General features: G+C 35.9%; 2 protein-coding genes and 1 long non-coding RNA gene across 3 annotated transcripts; all 3 read left to right on the forward strand.

Annotated features, from left to right (window-relative positions):
• The first annotated feature begins 765 nt into the window (after nucleotides 1–765).
• Nucleotides 766–16,428, forward strand: si:dkey-119f1.1 (Structural maintenance of chromosomes protein 6-like). The gene is made up of 27 exons (XM_028040789.1): nucleotides 766–883; nucleotides 1,217–1,375; nucleotides 2,605–2,740; nucleotides 3,115–3,220; nucleotides 4,022–4,158; nucleotides 4,250–4,311; nucleotides 4,452–4,532; nucleotides 4,699–4,800; nucleotides 5,184–5,303; nucleotides 5,465–5,563; nucleotides 5,790–5,936; nucleotides 6,527–6,615; nucleotides 6,706–6,870; nucleotides 7,233–7,411; nucleotides 7,524–7,725; nucleotides 8,555–8,669; nucleotides 8,911–9,071; nucleotides 9,309–9,444; nucleotides 9,670–9,750; nucleotides 9,860–10,030; nucleotides 10,111–10,248; nucleotides 10,988–11,133; nucleotides 11,286–11,411; nucleotides 11,601–11,706; nucleotides 14,328–14,480; nucleotides 15,152–15,249; nucleotides 15,456–16,428. The coding sequence occupies exons 2-27, from the start codon at nucleotides 1,235–1,237 to the stop codon at nucleotides 15,541–15,543; spliced, it is 3,285 nt and encodes a 1,094-aa protein (XP_027896590.1). The 5' UTR covers nucleotides 766–883; nucleotides 1,217–1,234; the 3' UTR covers nucleotides 15,544–16,428.
• LOC114158887 (uncharacterized) lies at nucleotides 11,716–14,320 on the forward strand. Its single transcript, XR_003598492.1, has 3 exons — nucleotides 11,716–12,391; nucleotides 12,636–12,642; nucleotides 13,657–14,320. It is a non-coding gene; the product is annotated as an uncharacterized LOC114158887 (long non-coding RNA).
• Nucleotides 16,429–17,371: 943 nt separating the features above from the next.
• On the forward strand, nucleotides 17,372–20,125 carry LOC114158145 (uncharacterized protein C1orf115). The gene is made up of 2 exons (XM_028039431.1): nucleotides 17,372–17,734; nucleotides 18,752–20,125. Exons 1-2 carry the CDS (start codon nucleotides 17,468–17,470, stop codon nucleotides 18,887–18,889), a joined length of 405 nt encoding a protein of 134 aa, XP_027895232.1. The 5' UTR covers nucleotides 17,372–17,467; the 3' UTR covers nucleotides 18,890–20,125.
• Nucleotides 20,126–20,212: the final 87 nt, after the last annotated feature.

Genomic DNA, 20,212 nt, shown 5'->3' on the forward strand with positions numbered 1-20,212 from the left:
AAAAGACTGTCCAAAGAAAAAAAGTGAACACAACCATGATTGTAAATGCATCTCATGTTGACAGAAATTAGCCTGAATTATCTAAGGGAGTGGGATTACTTATAATTTTACCTATAAAAGCTCTGCCTTCAGTAAAATAATTGGATCAATGATTCAGGAGGAATTTGGTAATGTACAATGCTTTTTCCTTACACTGTGCCACAATGTAATATCTTAGCCAAGAAAGTGGCTAAGATATGAAAATATAGGAAATTCCCAAGATCTTAATTAATCTATTTTGAAAATCTGTTAACGTTGATAAACTTGATTTATTTCTTAACAAAAGGCTGTGTGAAATATGACCAAAAGTCATTGAAGTTCAGGAGATTAATAAAACATCTGACAACACTAAAGCAGTAAAATTTGTAAAAAAATAAAAATAAAAAAATCTAATTTTCATTTTTAAATATTTTGTCAACACTGTAAATTGAGCGAATGAAATTATGGTGTACCCTATTGTACTCACAAATTAGATAGAAACAGTAAATTGAACAAAAAGAAATCATAACTAGCTAGGTCCTTCATAAGAAAAGGCCTGCATGCCTTCTCTAAAGCGTCATAAAAAATTATTTGCACCGCAGTGTTTATGGCATAAGACCCTTTTTCTGAAAAATTGTGCTAAAAACTTCGCACTGTCACAGCTAACTACTTTCATATATCATATCAAATAGAAATGCAATTTAAAGCCATAAGATGTAGTCCTATCATTCAAATACATCTGGAAGGTAGAAAGGGGCATTTTTTGCACTGTTTAATCTGATCTGTTCTCGCGATGTTTTGTTGGAAATAGCGCGAATTCGATGGACACCGGTCCGATGTGTTGTTGCTGAGCCACACAAACTAGGTAAGAGGACAGCCAATACGTTAATTAACGTCTTTCCTTTGTTACTATTAATAGCATAAAGTCAATTACAATGCTCCTAGCTGCTTCTTTAATAGATAACCCTCGTCTATTTTTGTTTAGCGGGCAAGGTTGGTTAGCCATACAAGCTAACTGGGTGCAATAATATAGAAAGTATACCTGTGGCAAAAGAAATACTAACATTTCACTCCTAATAACCGCCGGAAGGAGTCTCAGTAAATGGGAGTACAGTGGCGAGATGAGACAAGCTTATAAAAGCTCATTCTTACTTTGTGCTCGTCATTTTTTCTTTCGGTTTCGTTTTGCCCTTAAAAGTGAGTTCGGGCGTCCAACATGTCGAAGCGAAGAAACACAGCTGTCAGTGAAACCTCAAACAAACGTCTCCGATCTGTCGTGAATGGTGAAAGTGAGGACGACGACGAGGATCAGGATATTGCTGAAAGTGAGCAGGGAGATTCCGCTCCGAGTAAACGGGTAGGTAATGTCACTGCTGCTTTTTTCTGCTATGTATTTTGGGGGGATTTTATGTACTAGACCAGTGGTTCTCAAATGGGGGTACGCGTACCCCTAGGGGTACGTGAAGGTACTGCAGGGGGTACGTGAAGCTTTTCAAAATATCTTTAAAAAATCAGTAGGCTCCTCATAATAAGTCTTGGGAAAAATTATTTTGTAAAAAAGTTCGATAAAATATAAATGTGTGTTCATGCACTGAATTTTATATTCAGTATTTAGTTTCAATATCCTTTAAAATAAAACGGACCCCCCCACCAAGTTAGTTTGACCATGGACCCAGGGCACTTGTCAACGACCTGTTGTTATCATGATTACACTGTAACTATGGAGACAAAGCATAGCAGCAATGCTGCTGAAAGTACAGATAAAGTGAAAAAGAAGGCAAAACCAGAGCCGACGAAGTACATAATGTACATGGAAAAGTATGTTTTAATGGGATTTACGTCCACGATCTCTGTACCTCTTTTTTATTCCAAAAATGTTTTGCCCTTGTCAGGGGGTACTTGACTAAAAATATATTTTTAAGGGGGTACATCACTGAAAAAAGTTTGAGAACCACTGTACTAGACTAACATGAAGTAGCTCATTAACAAAGAAGTTGAAGATAAATGATGTGCATGTCGGAGTGGATTATCTTAAAAGTGCGGCATGCATTTCTATAAAAGGGCTCCAGAATGAATACATCATTGACCTTTTGCAGAAATTATAGCTGCTAATCTTTTTGTGTATGTTCCTACCAACCCTACACGTCCAGTTTTTGCTCATTATTCGAAGCATATTCTCTTAAATAAATTGCATGGAGAGCTTCTGTAAACATTTAGTTTACATAAATTTTGCTGCAGATTCTGATTTAAATTTATCGCTGGGCTTTGACTGGGTTATTCTGACACATGAGTATAAAAACTGGCAGACTATTTACTTTATGGCAACATTTTCTTATGAAATTTGATTGCACTAGATTTTCTTTGTTATGAGATTAAAAATGAGTGTTGCATGCCAATATTTTGAAAACCATTACTCATTTTCCTTTACTTTAATTTTATTTCTATGTTGGTCTATCACATAAAATGCTACAAAAATTCATTGAAGCTTGGGGGTGTGAGGTCAAAAAATGTGGAAAAGTTCAAGAAGTATTTTTCAAAGTGCTGAGGAAATAAGACCATAAGCCCTCTTATTAACCTTTTGTGTAGTTTCAGTGTACTGGTGATGTGGTGAGTGATGCAGGGATAGTGGAGAGCATCACTCTGAGGAATTTCATGTGTCACTCACTACTTGGACCCTTTGCATTTGGCTCCAATGTCAACTTTGTTGTTGGTAATAATGGAAGTAAGTCGACCTCTATAATGTTTGAAATGTCTTTAATTGAAATAATCTTTTGGAGATAATTTTTTAGATAAATTAAAATGAATATTGCAGACAGCATTTTTTACACAAGATATAGCTCCAGGTTTACAGATTATCTAAATGTGTAATTTGTTGTTACTAATTTGCTTGTAAGCATTTCATTACTAAGTGAGAGTACAAGTTGATGTTTCTGCATGAGTCGATCACACATGACACTTGATAACAGTCTCTAAGCCTTATTGGATTCATGTAGTGGTTTAAACTTGACAATGTAGATCAGCTATCTTTTTACAATACCTGCTGTTTGTCTTTAATTTTCTATAACCTCTGATATGTATGCAAACTGTTTGTAACAGGTGGAAAAAGTGCCATTCTGACAGCTCTCATAGTTGCCTTAGGGGGGAATGCACAGGCTACAAATAGAGGATCCTCCTTGAAGGGTTTTGTGAAAGAAGGAGAAAGGTAAAGGTTTACCAAATGTATAGTTTTTATACATTTGATGACACTGTGTAAAAGCCTAACATACTCTTTGATCCACAAAATAATCTATTTGTTTATTTTTGAATACCATTTCTCAGTGTGGAAAGAAAATGTCATTTTCAGCAAATTAAATACTGGTACCACTGCTGTTAATACTTTGTACTTTTGCCAAAGCGCCAGCTCTTATTTTTCACCTATGACATTTCCAAATAAGGAGCATATAGACCGTTGACCATTCCCTCTTGCTCAGTCTCCTGAAGCCACCAAATGCTAATGGACTCTGATAATTTAGAGTGAATGATACCATGCACTCCAGAAGGTTACTGGGACCTTTGCAACCACATATTATTCCACTTTGTTTCATATCAGATTCACTAGGAGTGTTAAAATTAATTAAAAATATGCCTCAGTTATTTATTTATTTTTTTTATTTGTTTGCTTGTTAGAGATACTAATGACTGCCATAACTGATTTTGTTTAAAAACAACTGCATAAATTGTTTCTGCCAGTTTCAAATTAAAGATTGAATTGTTATAAAAACTCTTCAGTGTCACCTAGATGAAGGTATTATCTAAAAAACGTAATTTAATAATATTTTTTTATTATTCTGAGTTGGAACTTTATTGTCTTTTCTAAAATTCTGTCTAATTAGAGGTTCTTTATCTTTTATCGGGTTTTCAAAGTCAGATTTTTGTTTATTTGCTTTACAAACCATGTAAACCAGTATGAAATGAAGAATTTACTCAAGAAATTTTTGAATACATTTTTCTTCTTTTTGTCCAGTTCTGCTGATGTGTCAATCACCCTGCGTAACAAAGGGAGAGATGCTTACAAGCTCGATGTGTACGGCCCAACCATCACTATAGACCTGCGAATAACACGGGAAGGGCTGAGAACCTACAAACTGAAGAGTGGCGGAGGTAAACACTTGAGAGGTTTATAGATTTCTCTGTTTTTGGATTTGCAAGGAAAATCTAATCATTGAAAGCCATGCTTTTTATCCTCTGATAGGTCAGGTCATCTCTACCAAAAAAGAAGAGCTAATTTCCATCTTGGACAATTTCAACATTCAGGTAAGTTGGACATCTAAATACGTCAGAATGTTGGCACCAAAAGTTGTATTTTTCCAGCCAGGTGAGGTTGTGTAACTGATGGTCTTGTGTTATAGCAAAATCTGTGTTATTGATCATTATTTTTTGCTTTTCTTTTATAGGTTAACAATCCTGTGTCAGTTCTCACACAGGAAATGAGCAAATACTTCCTGCACTCTAAAGGAGAAGGAGACAAGTATAGGGTCTGTTTAGAGAAGTTAATATTCTGTCTTAGTAGTTAGTAGTCTGTCTTGATGTAGCGTTAGTTGTAAACTTTGGCCTCAATTTTGTTATAATTTGGATCTAGCTGTTTTCTTTTTCTGCAAGTAAAAAGAAGTTGTACATGTGTTGTTTTTTTTTTCCTTACAGTTTTTCATGAAGGCTACGCAACTAGAGCAGATGAGGGAGGACTTTATTTATATCAAAGCCACCAAGCAAGTCACAGAGGAGAAAGTCGAGCAGCATGGAGAAGTATGGCTCGGTTTCACCGACAAGTTTTTATTTATTAGAACTTTTTATTAGTAATATGTCAAAATTTTTTACTGTACTTTTTATGGTTTGGTATTTTTTTTAGCTAAAGTTTAGCTTTAACTTACATTTTCTTGACTAAGTGAGATAAATATTGTCCATACTTATTTATTATGATCTTAAGTCATATTAATGGATTTACTGGGCCATGAGCTAATTCATTTCATTGTCAAGAATCTTCAGAAATTCAGGGGGGAAAAAACAGTGTTTATATAATTTTTACCTCTTTAAATTAAAGTGCAACACAACATTAAACACTTTGTACAATCTTAAAACATTATTGTTATTAGAATTGTTATTACTATTATCATTTGTTTTGTTTTCAGTGTTTGAAAGACTTGAAGCGTAAATACCTTGAAAAAGAGGACCGGTACAAGAGCTTAGCTTCACTTGGGGAAATGCACGCCAAACTGGAAGAATTGCAGAAACAGATGGCTTGGTCCTTGGCAAGTGTTTTTTGTTGTTGTTGTTGTTTTTTATATATATATATATATATATATATATATATATATATATATATATATATATATATATGTAATTTTTTTGTGTAAGTAGCATGAATCCTGCTCTATGTAGGATTTGTAGAGTGAGTTGAATCATCTTTCAGGTGACTGAAGTAGAAAGACAGCTAGAACCAGTGAAGGAGAAGTTACAGGCAGACAAACGTTCCACAGAGAAATATGATGAAAAGGTTGATGAATGGAAGGTAAGATATGTCTGCTGTTTTTTTTAATAGTATTTAAATGTCAGTCAAAGGTAAAAATATCCTGAACCTTTTTTTTCCCCTTTATTTTGGATCTTAATGATGACCTGTTGCACAGGTCATTAAAATGACCATTTGCTCATTTTATTTAAATCAATAATTTAGTCTTTAAATGTAATAGTTATTAACTCCAACCTTGTTGTCTTTTGCAACATATATGTTTTTACAGAATAAGGTTGAGCAAGCCGAGAAAAAGTACAAGCAGATTCAGGAACAGCTGGAGGGAATCACTCAGCAAGTCCAGGAGCTCCAGCCTAAATGTGCTGAGCTTAAGGCTAAAGCCCAGGAATGCAACAGCCTTCTCAAGTCCTGTGAGGTCAGAGTCTAAGCATTGTTTTACACACACTTTTGTGTTTTCTATTTTTACTGGTACTCACCTTTAATAAACCTCCTGATGGCTAGTCTATTGCCGTACAAATCTGTTACAAAAGCAAAGAAAGTAGATCTATCAGCAGCAACTTGTGATAAACTATTACTCTACTGTATGTTTGTGCATTTTCTTCCCACAGTTGCCTTTTGCTACAAAACAAAATTCAAGATTGACGCCTATTACCAAAGTTTCTTCAAAGATTTGTTGTAGATTCTGATCGTGTGGGAAGGAAGGATCTCCTGTAGCTGTTTGTGTTGCAGCGGTTCAGAAGAAAGAGCTGTTGTAGCATTTTTACAAACCACTGTTTATTTGGCCAATCCAGCTCATTAGGAAGTAATTAGGAATTACATGTTTATTTAATTAGAAGCACAGATGGAGCCAACAAAGTACCAGCTCCAAATTTAATGGCATTAATTATGCTACTCAATTACAGCAGTCTTTTAATCTTACAGTCTTGTTTTATTTACAACTTCAATACTTTCTTATATTGCTGTAATTTTGATGCAGGAAATTCATCCTGTTTTTCCTCTCTTCAGCTCACTGTCCATAGGTGTAGAACTAACCTCAGGGACCTGGAAAAAGACAAAACCCAGCTGTCTTCACGTATAAAGGATCTGACTCTGAGGTGTGCTTTGCTTACAATCTTTTTTTATGAACCATATGACTGGTGGGTTTATTTTTGTTCTTTTTTCTGATCACCTTTTAATTTCTGTAGCATCAGCCAGACAACTGGAGCAGAGAGCCAGGCGAGGGCAGAACGTATGGCGCAGATTCAAGCCGAGCAGGAAAACCTCAATCTTCACATTTCCACTCTAGGTCAACAGATTGACATGTTTCAACACGCCCGCAACTGTGTCAAAGAAGAACAAGGAAAGATGAGGTATGTAAACAGAAAAAGACATTATTTATGCTATTCTTTCTTTATGTTATATAGTAAAGGTTTTAGTAGAACTAAAATTTTCATGTAGCGGTTTCAGGTCAGCCTGATATACAGTACACACCAAATGTTTGGACACACTTTCTAATTGAATTCAATGAGAAGGTGTGTCCAAACTTTTGGTCTGTACTGTATGTAAATACAATAAACAAGACTCACCCATCTGCCTGCTAATAGTCAAACGAACTCCAACAAAATTTTACGACACATCTATTTGTTTTGGAACAAAATCAACTCTGCTGGATATGTTTGTTTCACAGTCTAAAACTTTATCATCTCAAATCAATTGTTCTTTACCTTTCCAGAATGGAGTATGATGGCCTCAAGAAATCTATCGACACAAACAAAAGGAAACTACAGACCATGAAGAGCAGCCGCTCGAATCGACTTCAGCGTTTTGGAGAACATATGCCTGCATTGCTTAGTGCTATTGAGAAAGCTAACAGCAAAGGCCACTTCAGACACAAACCTCGGGGACCTCTGGGTAGAATTTGGTTTCTCGTTTTCAGTGCTTATCTTGATTGTTAAAGTCAGAAAACAAGCGTAATGACTAGAGAAAGCCTGCTTTACTCTTACTTATTTATTCCGCTCTGCAGGTTACCTTATTGGTCTGAAGGACCCAGAGCTGGCGTTGGCTGTGGAAATATGTATTAAACACCTGCTTATGGCCTTCACATGTGACAACTATGAGGATGAAAAGGTTCTAAAGGGCCTCATGACCAACGTGTACAAATCTGGTCAAAGGCCAACCATCATCACCAGTCAATTCCTCCACCATGTCCATGATACAAGAAGAAGGTGAATGCGTTTCATTTCAAACTCATTAGTTTATTCTTCCTCTTTATAAATATGGTGCTTTTAAGCCACATTAATTGCAATACACTGTGGCAAAAAAGCTATTTATTGTTTAGATGTATATTAACTGTTTGGGAAGATAAGGGTGCTTGTCTATTAGCTGTGATATAGCCAATACTGTGCATTAACATACAGGTCCAGCCAAATAAATAAAGTGTCATGAAAAGGTTTTTATGTAATTCAAATCAAAAAGTGAAACTGATTATTACATAAATTCTTTATAAACACATTTCTTTGTTTCTGTTAATGATTAAGGCTTATGATTGATCTTATAAAAAAGATGTCTTGTAATTAATACAAGATATGTCTTGTATTAATTATTTACGTGTACTTTTCAGTGATGTAGTTATTGTTATATGCGTGGTTTGTTGTGTTAGTTTCTTGGTTATCTGTTTTTTCTTTTTTCCTCCATATGTAGAAGCAGACTTCTAAGGTGTTATCTTGTGTAATCTTGACTCTTCTTTCTCTCCTCTACTCTTATCTGTGATGCCATTTAAACTTTTTCGCCACCTTTCTCTCTTTCTTTTTTTCCCTTTCTTTGTTCCGTCTCCGTGTCCATCACATTTTAAATAAACCTAAAGGAATGTATAATTTTTTTTTGTATTATATATACTATAAAGTGGAGCATTATAGCAAAAACTGTTATCCTCCACTTGTGAAAGTAAATCTGTTGGACTTCACACTGGCACAATCCTGGCACAATTGCAGGCAGGACATGTTAAAAAAAAAAGTTGACAATTTTATTGACCTAACATCAGTTTATTTTGTTTAGGGCTGTGAATCATCCCCAATATCCCTCTGTGCTTCAAGCTCTGGACATTGAAGACCCCGTTGTGGCCAACTGCCTTATTGATCAAAAAAACATTGAGAGCATTCTTCTTATTAAGGTGAGAAGTCTTTCGTCCAGAGTGAATGTCCTAATGTCTTCACTGGGTGCAAATGTTTAGACAGCTTTAGTTAGACTTGGATAAATCCAACTGAACCAAACATCAGCTGTGTATCCTTTTATATAAAGGATTATCTGTAAGAAGGTTTTGGTATTTTTCACGTAAAACTGAAATGTTTCAACAAAATGGTAAGTGTTGTTGTTTTTTCTTATTTGCATTCGTTATGTGTGTATGTTTTCAGAATCGCACAGAGGCTCGGAGAATAATGCAGGGCAAGAATCCTCCAGCTAACTGCATCCAAGCTTTCTCTAAGGATGGTGATCAGATCTTCACTAACCGTAATTACACTTGTGATCAGACCAGACCAAACTACCTCTCAGGGGATGTTGAGGAAGAAATCAGGTGAGTTTCTCAGATTTATATGCTCTTTAAGCATGCTTTTTTTGTACAAGAACATAAACATATTTAGCTAAATGCAAAAATACAAAAAAATCAAAGCTGTAATAAATTGATTCCAGGTATTTAGAGTTTTATCTATATGTATTTTATCTAAAAGACTGTACTTTAAAACTGTACTTTACCATTCTTATACCCTCTTTCTTTTTCTTTCCCTTTCCTGTTTTCTGTTTTTTCCATCAGGCATTTACAGAGAGAACTAGAAAACCAGGCAGGTCAGGAAGCTCGTTTCCAGCAACAAATGAGAAAGTTGGATGAAGACATCAAACACAATGAGGGGCTTCTAAGAAAAGTGCTCTTGGAGCAAAGGACTACCAAAGTAAATTATTTTCCAAATATTTTTTTTCATTATTGTGTTCTTATAATTATTTGCAAAAAAATATGAGCAGCTTTTAATATAGAGTAATTAAAAATAGATATTTATTCCAGGTTCTTTTAAAATAGCCACAATTGTTATGAATAAATTCCGGTATAAAATGTTTAAAATATATTTCTACTACAAGCTGTATCTAATTTAATGCCTCACTTTGCTTATTTATTTTAGGATAAGGCCACAAAGCTCCAGTTTGAGTTGACAGACATAGAGAATGTGGAAGAGCCTCAGTCAGAGGACCTCAGGCCGCTGGTAGGAACAGATCACGTTTCTGCCTTCACACATACATAAAAACCTTTAGATGTGTTATCCAGCGGTTGCAGGCTCGTAGTGTTAAACTGTTATATTTCGTCTGTCTCAGGAGGAAGAGCTTCAGGAGATTGTTACAAAGATTTCATTCAAGCGTGCTGAGTACGAGGAAGCTAAAACCAAAATGGCCAACCTGAAGGCAGATTATGACAGAGCAGACCAGGAATACAAGCAGCACAAAGAGAACATAAGCACCATCACTGAGGAGGCTGATTCAGTAAAGGTAATGATTCTGGTTGGAGGCAGACAAAAATGACTTGGGGGGGGTCTTCAAAAATTACCTGCATTCATGTTCTACTGCAGGATGAGCTGAGTAAAACTGACCAGGAGGTGACGAAGTGCAAACATCACAAGAAACACTACGATGACAAACGCAGTGCCCATCTCCGCAACATTCACACTCTTGAAGCTCAACTGAAAAACAAGGAGGAAGACCTTGCGGTACGTGGGATTGTCAGTATATGGTATTGATTAACAAGTGGCTGCGAGACAACTGGTTGTCCAGCTGGTTTAAAGCAAAAAATAAAATTAAATGGTTTCAACAACAGTTAGTTTAGACACAGGGATAAAAAGCTAAGCAATGTTTTAAATGTATTACTTTTGTTTTGTTTTTACTGAAAATCTTAAGTATTATAGTTGGAAAAAAATAAATAAATCAAACACAGACTTAGTTTCTACATCAACAGACATCCCTGAACTCCTCCAAGCCCGATATCCAATAACGCTGCTGCACGTATGAAACGTTTTGACTGTTACTATCATTGTAAACCAGTGGCATACATAAAGACTATATGCTATATATTGTCTTGATATATCATATCAAGACAATATATAGCATATAGTCTTTATTTGTGACTATGTTGTTTTGAACAATGGCAGTTAAACCACACTGATTTTGTTTCTTCAAGTGCAACTACAACATGCTGCATTTACATATGGCATCATTCCCAGATCCAAGTTTTGATTTCCAAGACAAATTAAATGCAGGATTAGTCTGATGACTTGACCACTTAGCTACAGCTTGCATCTTTTTCCTCAGATGAGCATTTCTTGTTGCCCATATTAGCCTCTTGTTTCTGTTTCTCCTTTATGTTTTTGTGCATGCAAACTGCTTGTCTAGGCGACACTCCACACACCTCAACTTTTTGTTTTTTTAACGGCTGCCTTTTTTTCAACCTAGGTCTCTGTTGCTAAGGCTTCTGAGATTTGTCCAGAACGCCTTGAAGTTCGTCGAACTGCCAAAAGTATTGACAGTGAAATTAATCGTCTCAAAGTCAAGATCACAACTCAGCAGGAACAACAAGGGGACCGCGAGGAGATTGTGAGGTAATAGCTTCATGTTTTACAATTGCTTCTCAAGGATTGTATTTGGGAACCACTGCCATGTACAATTTCCACTTTTACTTGACAGAATGCAATTCTGACAACACACCAGAATACTAGTTCTAATAATTTTGTTTTTACACTCTTTTGTCTAGGCAATATCATGAGGCTTTAGAGAGCTACAAGAATATGTCTCAGCAAATGAGGAGCCTGAACAGCTTCATCAGAAGTCTGGATAACGTCATGAACTACAGACTCCAGGTTTACGCTGATCTCAGAAAGTAAGTCATGATGCCGCCTTTGTTCATTAAGCAGTGATGCACTACATTTACATGGAAATATTTTAATGTTTGACAGAGCATTTCCTTTGTACTTCCAAAAGAAAAATATTAATTAACTTTTGTTTTAGATACTCTTATTTTTCCTCTGGATGCTTTTTTTATTTACAATTGTTAATTTTTCCACATTAGATTCCTCTCAGCCCGTTGTAAATACTACTTTAATAGTATGCTGGCTCAGAGAGGCTATAGTGGAAGCATGACGTTTGACCACAAGAATGAGACCTTGACCATCTCGGTAAGGAGCTTTCGTTTGTTTGCTTCAGCCTCAAGTTTGTATTCAGAAAGAGATGCACCAAGAGATTGGCACTGCTTGTTGGGTTCATGAATCTCTTTCACTGTTTTTTCGAGGATCCGCATTAGAGATGTTAGGGAACCACTGGGGTCACAAGTGTCAACTATGTTCTAACTTTGCTTTTGTCTTAAAACAGTTTTAAAAGCCCATTTTTTTCTCAGAAACTTCCCTCACACAGAAGTACAATGAGGTTGCCTCTGGTCTTTTGTAAGTTCAGCTCAAAACATGAGGATATCCAAAAATGCTCACTATTTTTTGTCACTTATATTAGAATGAAACTAATATGTTGCATAGATTTATTACAGGTTGAAATATTTCAAGTTTTTACTTCTAGTAAATCAGAAGCCATAATCTTACTGAATGCATGAATTACTACATTGATGTTGCATTGAGGTGATTAACCTGTGGTACTGCTGAGGAGTGGTGAAAGTTAGTGGTGATTTTTATTATCTGATCATTAGCATAATAAACAACAAATAAAGCCCTGATGTATTTCACTCTGTGTTCAATGAAGTGATGAGTTTCAGATTCTGATTCAGATATAAGCTCGGTTTGGCAGGAACGACCACAAATTTGACTGTCTGGGAGTCGCCATTGAGATGTACCAGCGAGACTCTAAGGCAGGCATGTCCAAAGTCTGGCCCGAGGGCCAATCACGGCCCGCGCTCATTTTTCATACGGCCCGCAGCTTCGGTCTTATAATGTATTATTTATGGCCTGCCTCCACTGTCAAACAGAATAAATAAATCATAAAACTTGAAACTGTAATTCCTCCTTTCACCAAATGGTGGCAGCACCACTTTAATACTATCAGTCTCTGCCTCCGTGCAGCGAACCCCTCTCCGTTCATTTCTGCCATGGCCACTGCAAAGAAAACAAGTTTACAGTGAGGGCCGCCGCTTTCAAGAGAGATGGGAATTATAACACTTCTTCACTGAAAATCAAGCCAATTGTGCTTGTCTAATTTGTGAGACGGTTGCCTTGTTTAAGGATTTCAACGTAAAAGGACACTACCAGACTAAACATGCTAACACATACAACAAGCTAACAGGAAGTGACCGTGCTGAAAAACTAAAGCAGCTCCAAGCTGCACTGGCATCACAACAGCGATTCTTCACGCGGGCCTGTGAGTCAAAAGAAAATACCACCAAAGCAAGCTACGATGTTATTGTTAAACATGGCAAACCTTCTACTGAAGGTACATTTATCAAAGACTGTGTTATGAAAATGGTGGAGAACATTTTGCCCTGAGAAGAAGCAAGAATTTGCGAATGTTTGCCTGGCACGTAACAGTGTGGCACTGAGAGTTGAGGACATGAAACTGAGTGTTTTGAACGGCAACGTCTGTCACTATCAGCAGTGAAAAGCCAAAAGAACATTTATGGCACTTAATTTTATTAAACTCTTGAGTAAGATTTGGTTATTACTGTTGATGTTATGAACCTGTAGATGTGACAAACTATTACTTTCTGAAAGATATTGTAAATGACAAGAGCAAAATTCACTTGTTTTAAGATTTAATAATAACAGACAACTTTGCATTACTTATAACTCCTGTTTAAAATGTTCTTGAGGCAAAGATATTTTTAAACTCATGTAAATTTAAGGTATTTCATACAGTTTGTTCAATGTTATCTGACTCTCCAGATATGAAAGAAAGGCAGAATTTGTGTTTTTAGAGTTGTTCTCATCTGCCTGAGTGGCTTATATTTGGTTATTTTGTCATTTGAAAAATAAAGATAATTGTGACAATGAAAATTGTTTAATAACGGTGTGTATTTGCATGAAACGTTTGTAGTTAAAAAATGTCCGAACAAACTATTGGCCCCCGGGCATCTTCACTTTATCAAATCTGGCCCTCTTTGCAAAACGTTTGGACACCCCTGCTCTAAGGCATTATCTGAACTGGTTCCCCCTTTACTGCCGCTAGATGGCTGGCTATCTCAAATTCTCTTGGATGTCATGTGAACAAGTTGCTCTGGTCGCACTCCCGTACCCTTCCCATGACATCTGTGGATCTGACCCAAAGCGCTAGCAAGCAAACAAACAGGCTCTTGCTGTTTGTTTGCCTTTTCTTTGGATGGGCTGTACTGAAACGAAATTTTGTTGTGCTTCTGTACAATGACATTAAAGGCATTCTGATTCTGAAATAAGTGACAAAAGGATCAAATGCAGTCAGAATTTTGAATTTATTTAAATTTATTGTTTTTTTACTTGTAAGTAATTTGATCTTTTATAGCAGAAAGACTAGAAAATGTACAGTGCTAATCCAATATTCTGGTTGATATACCTACATTTAACTAAAATAAGTAAAAAATTTGTAGCACTTTCTTTTGTTTGTTTCAGTTGTGAAGTCTAACTACAGTTAACAGAATAAGTTTTTGGCAGTTTTGTTTATTATAGTTTGGTTCCACTGCTTTTTACATATTAAGTCGTTAATTCAAAAATTCAAAAACACTTTCTTGATCCCAAAGGGAAAGTCAATAAATAAAATGACCTCAGAGAATGAATTTTCTGCACAAACCTGACATGATTGATTTATTTTTTTTCCCACTCCTATTTAGGTTCAGCCAGGCCAAGGAAACAAAGCGGATCTGAGTGACATGCGTTCTCTGTCTGGAGGCGAGCGCTCCTTCTCCACTGTTTGTTTTGTCCTCTCTCTCTGGGCAATCACAGAGTCGCCTTTTCGCTGCCTTGATGAGTTTGATGTTTACATGGTAATGTCATACAGTTTTATTGACATTTGTTGTGTGTTTGTATGCCAATTATGTGGCATGATGACAAGGGGAGAGTAACATGAACTATATCAACTTTTTCATGTGTTAGGACCAACATAAAGGAGCCTGACATGTCTACAAGTTCAGAACATAGCTGGCTAACAAAGTTTACTTTGTATCATTTAGTAATTATAGATCTGATCGAACAGATATCACATGTGTGGTTCGTCCCTCCTTACATTTCATCCATTTACTGTATCTGGCTTTTTCTGGTGCAGAATTATGATGCATCCGACATTAAAGTCGGATAAATTGCGACGTGACTTCTCAGTCTGCAGACGCTTTGAAAACTATTGAGTGTGTTTGATTTAGTACCACATGGAAGTGACACAAATCTGACCTTTTTGGAGGGGACTGATATGATTGGTCGTGTAGACTGCCATCAAAAAGTCGGACGTGGGTCATGTGCATGCTGTGTGAACGAGTGGATGGGCCACTTGTTTCTCCAGCTTAATGCAAAAAAGTATTTTAATACAATAAAAAAAATCATTATTATGATTATTAAAATAAATTATTAGCCAATTTATCTCTAACCTACCAGAATTTGCAGCATAACTTGGTCTAAGATGTAAAACAATAAACTGGACTCCATTCCTCTTTTGCTCTTTTAGGACATGGTGAACAGGAGGATATCGATGGACATGATGCTGAAAGTAGCTGCCAGTCAACGTTACAGACAGTTCATTTTCCTCACGCCCCAGTACATGAGGTAAGCATCAGAACCATTTCTTTGTATGCAACGCAGATCAATTCCACCCACAGCTTTTGACTGTCTTACTTTCTTGTGTCTTAAATGATGTTTGGTAGAACCGCTTAACTGAAATGACACTACTTTAAGAACTTTGTCTCATTCTTTTAAAGTACAAAGCAACTTAAAATCTTGTCAATATTTTTGTTGCTTTCTTTCCTGCTCAGTTCTCTTCCGGTGAGCAAAACCATCCGTATCCTCCGCCTAAAGGACCCTGACCGAGGGCAGAACAACTTTCGCAATGAAGAGCAGTGATACTCTCCATTGCGATGTTGAACTGGTTAATGTAATGTAAAGTGTTCAGTTCGTAAAATAAAAAAAACAGCTGCATTAAAAGTTGAGGTTATGATCTATGCAACTGCTTGAACCAGAACAAGCTACAGCTTCAGTTTCTGGAACACAGTGGCATCTAGTGGTGAAATACTGACTGAATACCATTAAACAAATTAGACAAAACAAAATATAAATTGCCTGTTTATATTTCTAAAGTAAAGTGTTTTTTTCTGTAAAAGTTTTTTTTTTCTTGCAGTTTTACTATTGTATAAAGAATTGTTGGATTAAAAAAATAAAGAAGCCAAAATTGATTTTAGATGTGTACAATGTTGCACGTTTTTCTTATGTTGGTTATATAAGAAATAGGTCTGATATGCGCTTAAGCTTTTAATGTTAATTATTCATTTGTATTTTACTTGTAATTATTTAAAGACGATTTTGGTGGGATTTTGAATATGGCGATACGACACAAATGCCTACATTTCTAAGTTAATTGAAGTTTTTGACCTTTTCACTTTAACAATTGTACAGATTTTGCAGCATAGAGAAGTTTTGTAGTTTTTAGTGTTTTCAACGGGACTTTCAACAGGTCATTGTACTTTCTGCTCAAGTACGCTTCTCTTACAGCTGCATTCACTTTTATGAATGATAAACTTTTACATTGTAGCATAGAATAAAGATTGCTGTTAGTTTTGTAACATTTTGCCGTCAGTTGTTTAAAAGGTTGGTCACATTTCAGATTTGTAAACAGTCATTTTTGTAGCATTTTCTTCAAGATCTCATTTCTTTTCAGTGGATGTGTAATTTATCTCAGGTTAAATATTTTTGAAGCTACAAAACAATAAAGTTTGTAAACTGTTCTGCAAATGTGTATTGGTGTTTTTGTATTTGTGTTTTTGAATAATTCTGACTGGAAGAGATACAGAGATGCAAAACTGAGGTGGAAAAAATTCTTGACATAACTTTGTTGTACTGCCACCTTAAAGAAGGACAATATTACAGGTAGAACTATAATGGAATAGTTTAAGGTCAGTCGTTTCACAAAATCCCCAATTTGTATTTTGAGTAAAAGTTGGTATAAAAGCAAAAAATTACGTTGAGAAGTGCTCTGTGTTGAAAGGAACATCGCCCATTTTAACTCGGCAACCCTAAAAAATGGGGTTGCTATTTCTTAGGGTCGCTAAGAACCCTAAGAAACTGGCACATAGTTTTGATGTGTCAAAAACTATGATGTGTCATAGTTTTTGACACATCAAAACATATTCATGTTCTAATTGCCTAGGCAAAGTCCAGACCTAAATCTTATTGTGAATCTGTAGCAGGACTTGGAAAAAAATGTCTTCACAGATCCTGAAGCTTAAGGGAAATAAATATTTTTGCAAGACACTGAAAGCACATATAGAGCAATCCAGACCCTCTTGTGCACAAGACCAGAGATGTTAACCAGTATATTGTTTTTGGATTATTAATATAAACATTTATTAGTTTACTTAAAGGATTCGCATACATTTTTCTTCTGCTGTAAATGGTTTTATTGAAAGCTGTAAAAAATAATTTATTGGTTTTGAATTTATTTTTTGGCAGGTTTAGGAAAAATGCACTAGCCTACTTACGTATAACAATATTAACTGCACATGGCCTTAATTCTGGTCGCTATGCTGTATGCTTCAGAATAATGGTCACTATGATTAAAACGTGGCACTTGACGATGCTCTTTCGAGGTCAGCTTTGTGAGGAGAAGGGATTTGCACCTTTAAGGGCTGTATGCCAAATCCCCCCGACCCCCCAACACCACTGGAATGCATTTCAGCCTGATGCACGTAACATTAGTTGACAACATAGCTGACCTCCCAGAGGAAACTGGTGCTTCTCCTAACATCTCCCAAATCTGCAACCAGGAGACAACATGAAGCCCAAATCTTTTCCATCCCGATTGTTTGACAGGAATTCAGCAGGAGTGTCAGGTGAAAGGAGGAATAGTTGTGCAGCAAAATATCAACGGCATGTTGACTCTGTGGATCAACCACCTTCTGATGGCAGCAGTCCAAATGAGAAAGCCAAAAAAGACCTAAACCTTGCCTTTTTGCCAGAGAGGTATGAACCACTGATAGATGATGAGGCTAAAGAAGAGAAGAAAAAGAGGAAGAAAGAAAACTACAAGAAAGTAAAAAAGGTATGTATTGTGTTTTTTAACTAAACTAAAGCTGACGATTACTGTTTATATATCGCAACAAAGAGGAGTGTGCAGCACACTTTTGAGTTTTAAAGATTTCCATACACATCTGCTAAATTTCATTTGATCATATTTTGATCATGATTCTTTCACATCAGATGATATATTAAAAATGGTCAGATATCTTTGTAGATTAATGAACTTGTTTCCAAAATTTGCCTTCATAACCCTGTGGAGAGAAAGTCAAATAAGTAAAAAGAAAATAATATATAAATATAGATATAATAGATTTTATTTATAAGGCATTTTACATCTTTAATGCTCAAAGGACAAAATCAAAACAAGCAATTGCAATATATAAAAATAATCAAATAAATGAATAAATAAAAAAATCCTATATGACCACAGCAATCAGATGCTACAATAAAGTTTTGAAGAACCTTGTATGAGTTATAATTGCCAAAGTAACCTCATTGTGGAAAATAGGAGCTGTACTTGCACAGTGCTATACAAGATTAAAGTTGTTAAGAAACTGACTTAATCTTTGGCAAAAAGATACTTCTCATTGTGAAATCCAGATCAGGCTTCTTTGATGGAGATTTGATAGCTACAGTGTGTTTATGTAGCTATCAAATCTACATAAATTTGATAGCTACATATCAGACCTGAAGATTGTCTGCTTAAATCTATGGTTTCTTGTTCAACTCCACCAGTAGATAGAGTTATACTCAGTTCATCCTGTTTCTGCTGCAGTCGGTCAGCCCTTTCCTGTCCAGGATGCGTGAGACAATGGAGTTCTCAGGACGTTTTGTGTTGATGTTGCGGTCAGGACGAAAACGAGCTTCTCTTCCTGCTGCTGTTATTGTGCCACAAAGGAATATATATACATCCTTGAAAACTAAGTCTTGTCCTTATGTTATTTTAACCTATTTGTCTTGAAGCCACTGGTAGGGCTAAGTTAATGGTGACACCCTTGTGTTGAAAAACAACTTTTTGATTATTTTCTTCTATATCCAGAATGTTGGAAAGGCACTTCGCACCACCTGGAAGTGTCTGATGCTCGGTCTGTACAACTTCGCCCTCGCCTACTCCACTCCCATCGCAGCAGCAGCAACTTTTGTTCCGGATTTTCACCCCAGCAGAGACAGGACATGAGCTACGCTACAAGGATGCCGCCTTTGAAGTTTGCTGTAAATAGTTGTAACCTTGGGACCTTGACCAAACTCTCTGTATTTTCTTAGGTTGTTGTATTTTAAAAAATATATAACAGTATTTTTGTCTTTTTGATTTTTTTTATATATAAATTCCGCCTATTTGGACTTGTTATGCTTAAATTTCAATGTACTGTACAGCATAATATTTAAGAATAGAATACATAGAGGATCCCCCCACACACTCACACAATTTTGTTGTTTCCATATGTTTAATCAAGTCTCCTGCTGCAGGATAGCAGTAGCAGGTTATGTATTTTTGTGGATATAGATATTTAGAAACAGAAAAAGTTTAACAAAAAAGTGATTAACAGTATGTTGTACTGGAACAGACTCTTTAAACTCTACTTACCTAATTAAGCAGGAAGTGAGAATACACTTTTTCTTTCAAACAGCCTTATATAACTGCATACACCTGACCAAAGATACCATATATGGAAATGAGCAATCGCACATTTGATCAATTTGAAATATTTTTTATGCAATTTGTGCCCTAGAATTACATTAATACACAATTGTTTTGGGTGGGCTAGAGTGTGCAATGTGTTCACATGCTGGGAAATCTCGTAGAAGATGTGAAGTTTAGCAAAGTTGATGAAGAAGCGCAGAGAAGGCTCTGAAGAAGAAGAGAAGATGTCCTGTATTTTTATAGATCAGGAGAAACCTTAGGAGGAGCTCTGAAGTCAGTTGAGGTGCAGGACATGCATGAAAGTGATTAGAAACATATATACCTTTAATAACATGCACAAGGACAGTGAAACAGTGGTGAGATATGTGATAGGAGTTAGAAATGCAAAGTCGGAGAGGTATTGCATCAGCGATCATGACTGAAGGATGAGGTTCTATGAATAATGATGTCAGAAATTGCTATTGTGCTCTGTAGTGACAACTGTGGTTTGCTTTAGAGAAAGGGAGCACAGCTCCAGTCCTCTAGAGCCATTACTGTCAGCTGATAGAAGAAACTTTTTTTTATTATTATTTATTGTATGCAGCAATATAAACTAAATGTGTTTTTATGTTACATATTGAAAACTTGTTAGAGGTATTATCTTTTGTTGTTTGTAATATAGGTTTTAGGTCTAAGTCAGATTTTGTGTAGTAAAAGACAAAACTGTCTATTGATTGTTTTGTGGTGCTTAGCTGCACTCTATGTCGTATATTAAAACTAATTTAAAAAATATTTAGCTTAACTTTCGTTTTTTATTATTTTACCTATTTAATCATTTTGCAACTGTGTAACAAAATATTTTTTTTTTCATATTTTCAC

This window comes from Xiphophorus couchianus, chromosome 15, assembly GCF_001444195.1.
Source record: "Xiphophorus couchianus chromosome 15, X_couchianus-1.0, whole genome shotgun sequence".
NCBI lineage: Eukaryota > Metazoa > Chordata > Actinopteri > Cyprinodontiformes > Poeciliidae > Xiphophorus > Xiphophorus couchianus.

Coding starts and splice junctions, on each gene's coding strand:
- si:dkey-119f1.1 (XM_028040789.1), top strand. CDS start 1,235: ATGTCGAAGCGAAGAAACACAGCTGTCAGTGAAACCTCAAACAAACGT. Junction 1,376..2,604: donor ATTCCGCTCCGAGTAAACGG/GTAGGTAATGTC, acceptor CCTTTTGTGTAG/TTTCAGTGTACTGGTGATGT. Junction 10,249..10,987: donor ACAAGGAGGAAGACCTTGCG/GTACGTGGGATT, acceptor TTTTCAACCTAG/GTCTCTGTTGCTAAGGCTTC.
- LOC114158145 (XM_028039431.1), top strand. CDS start 17,468: ATGAAGCCCAAATCTTTTCCATCCCGATTGTTTGACAGGAATTCAGCA. Junction 17,735..18,751: donor ACTACAAGAAAGTAAAAAAG/GTATGTATTGTG, acceptor TTCTATATCCAG/AATGTTGGAAAGGCACTTCG.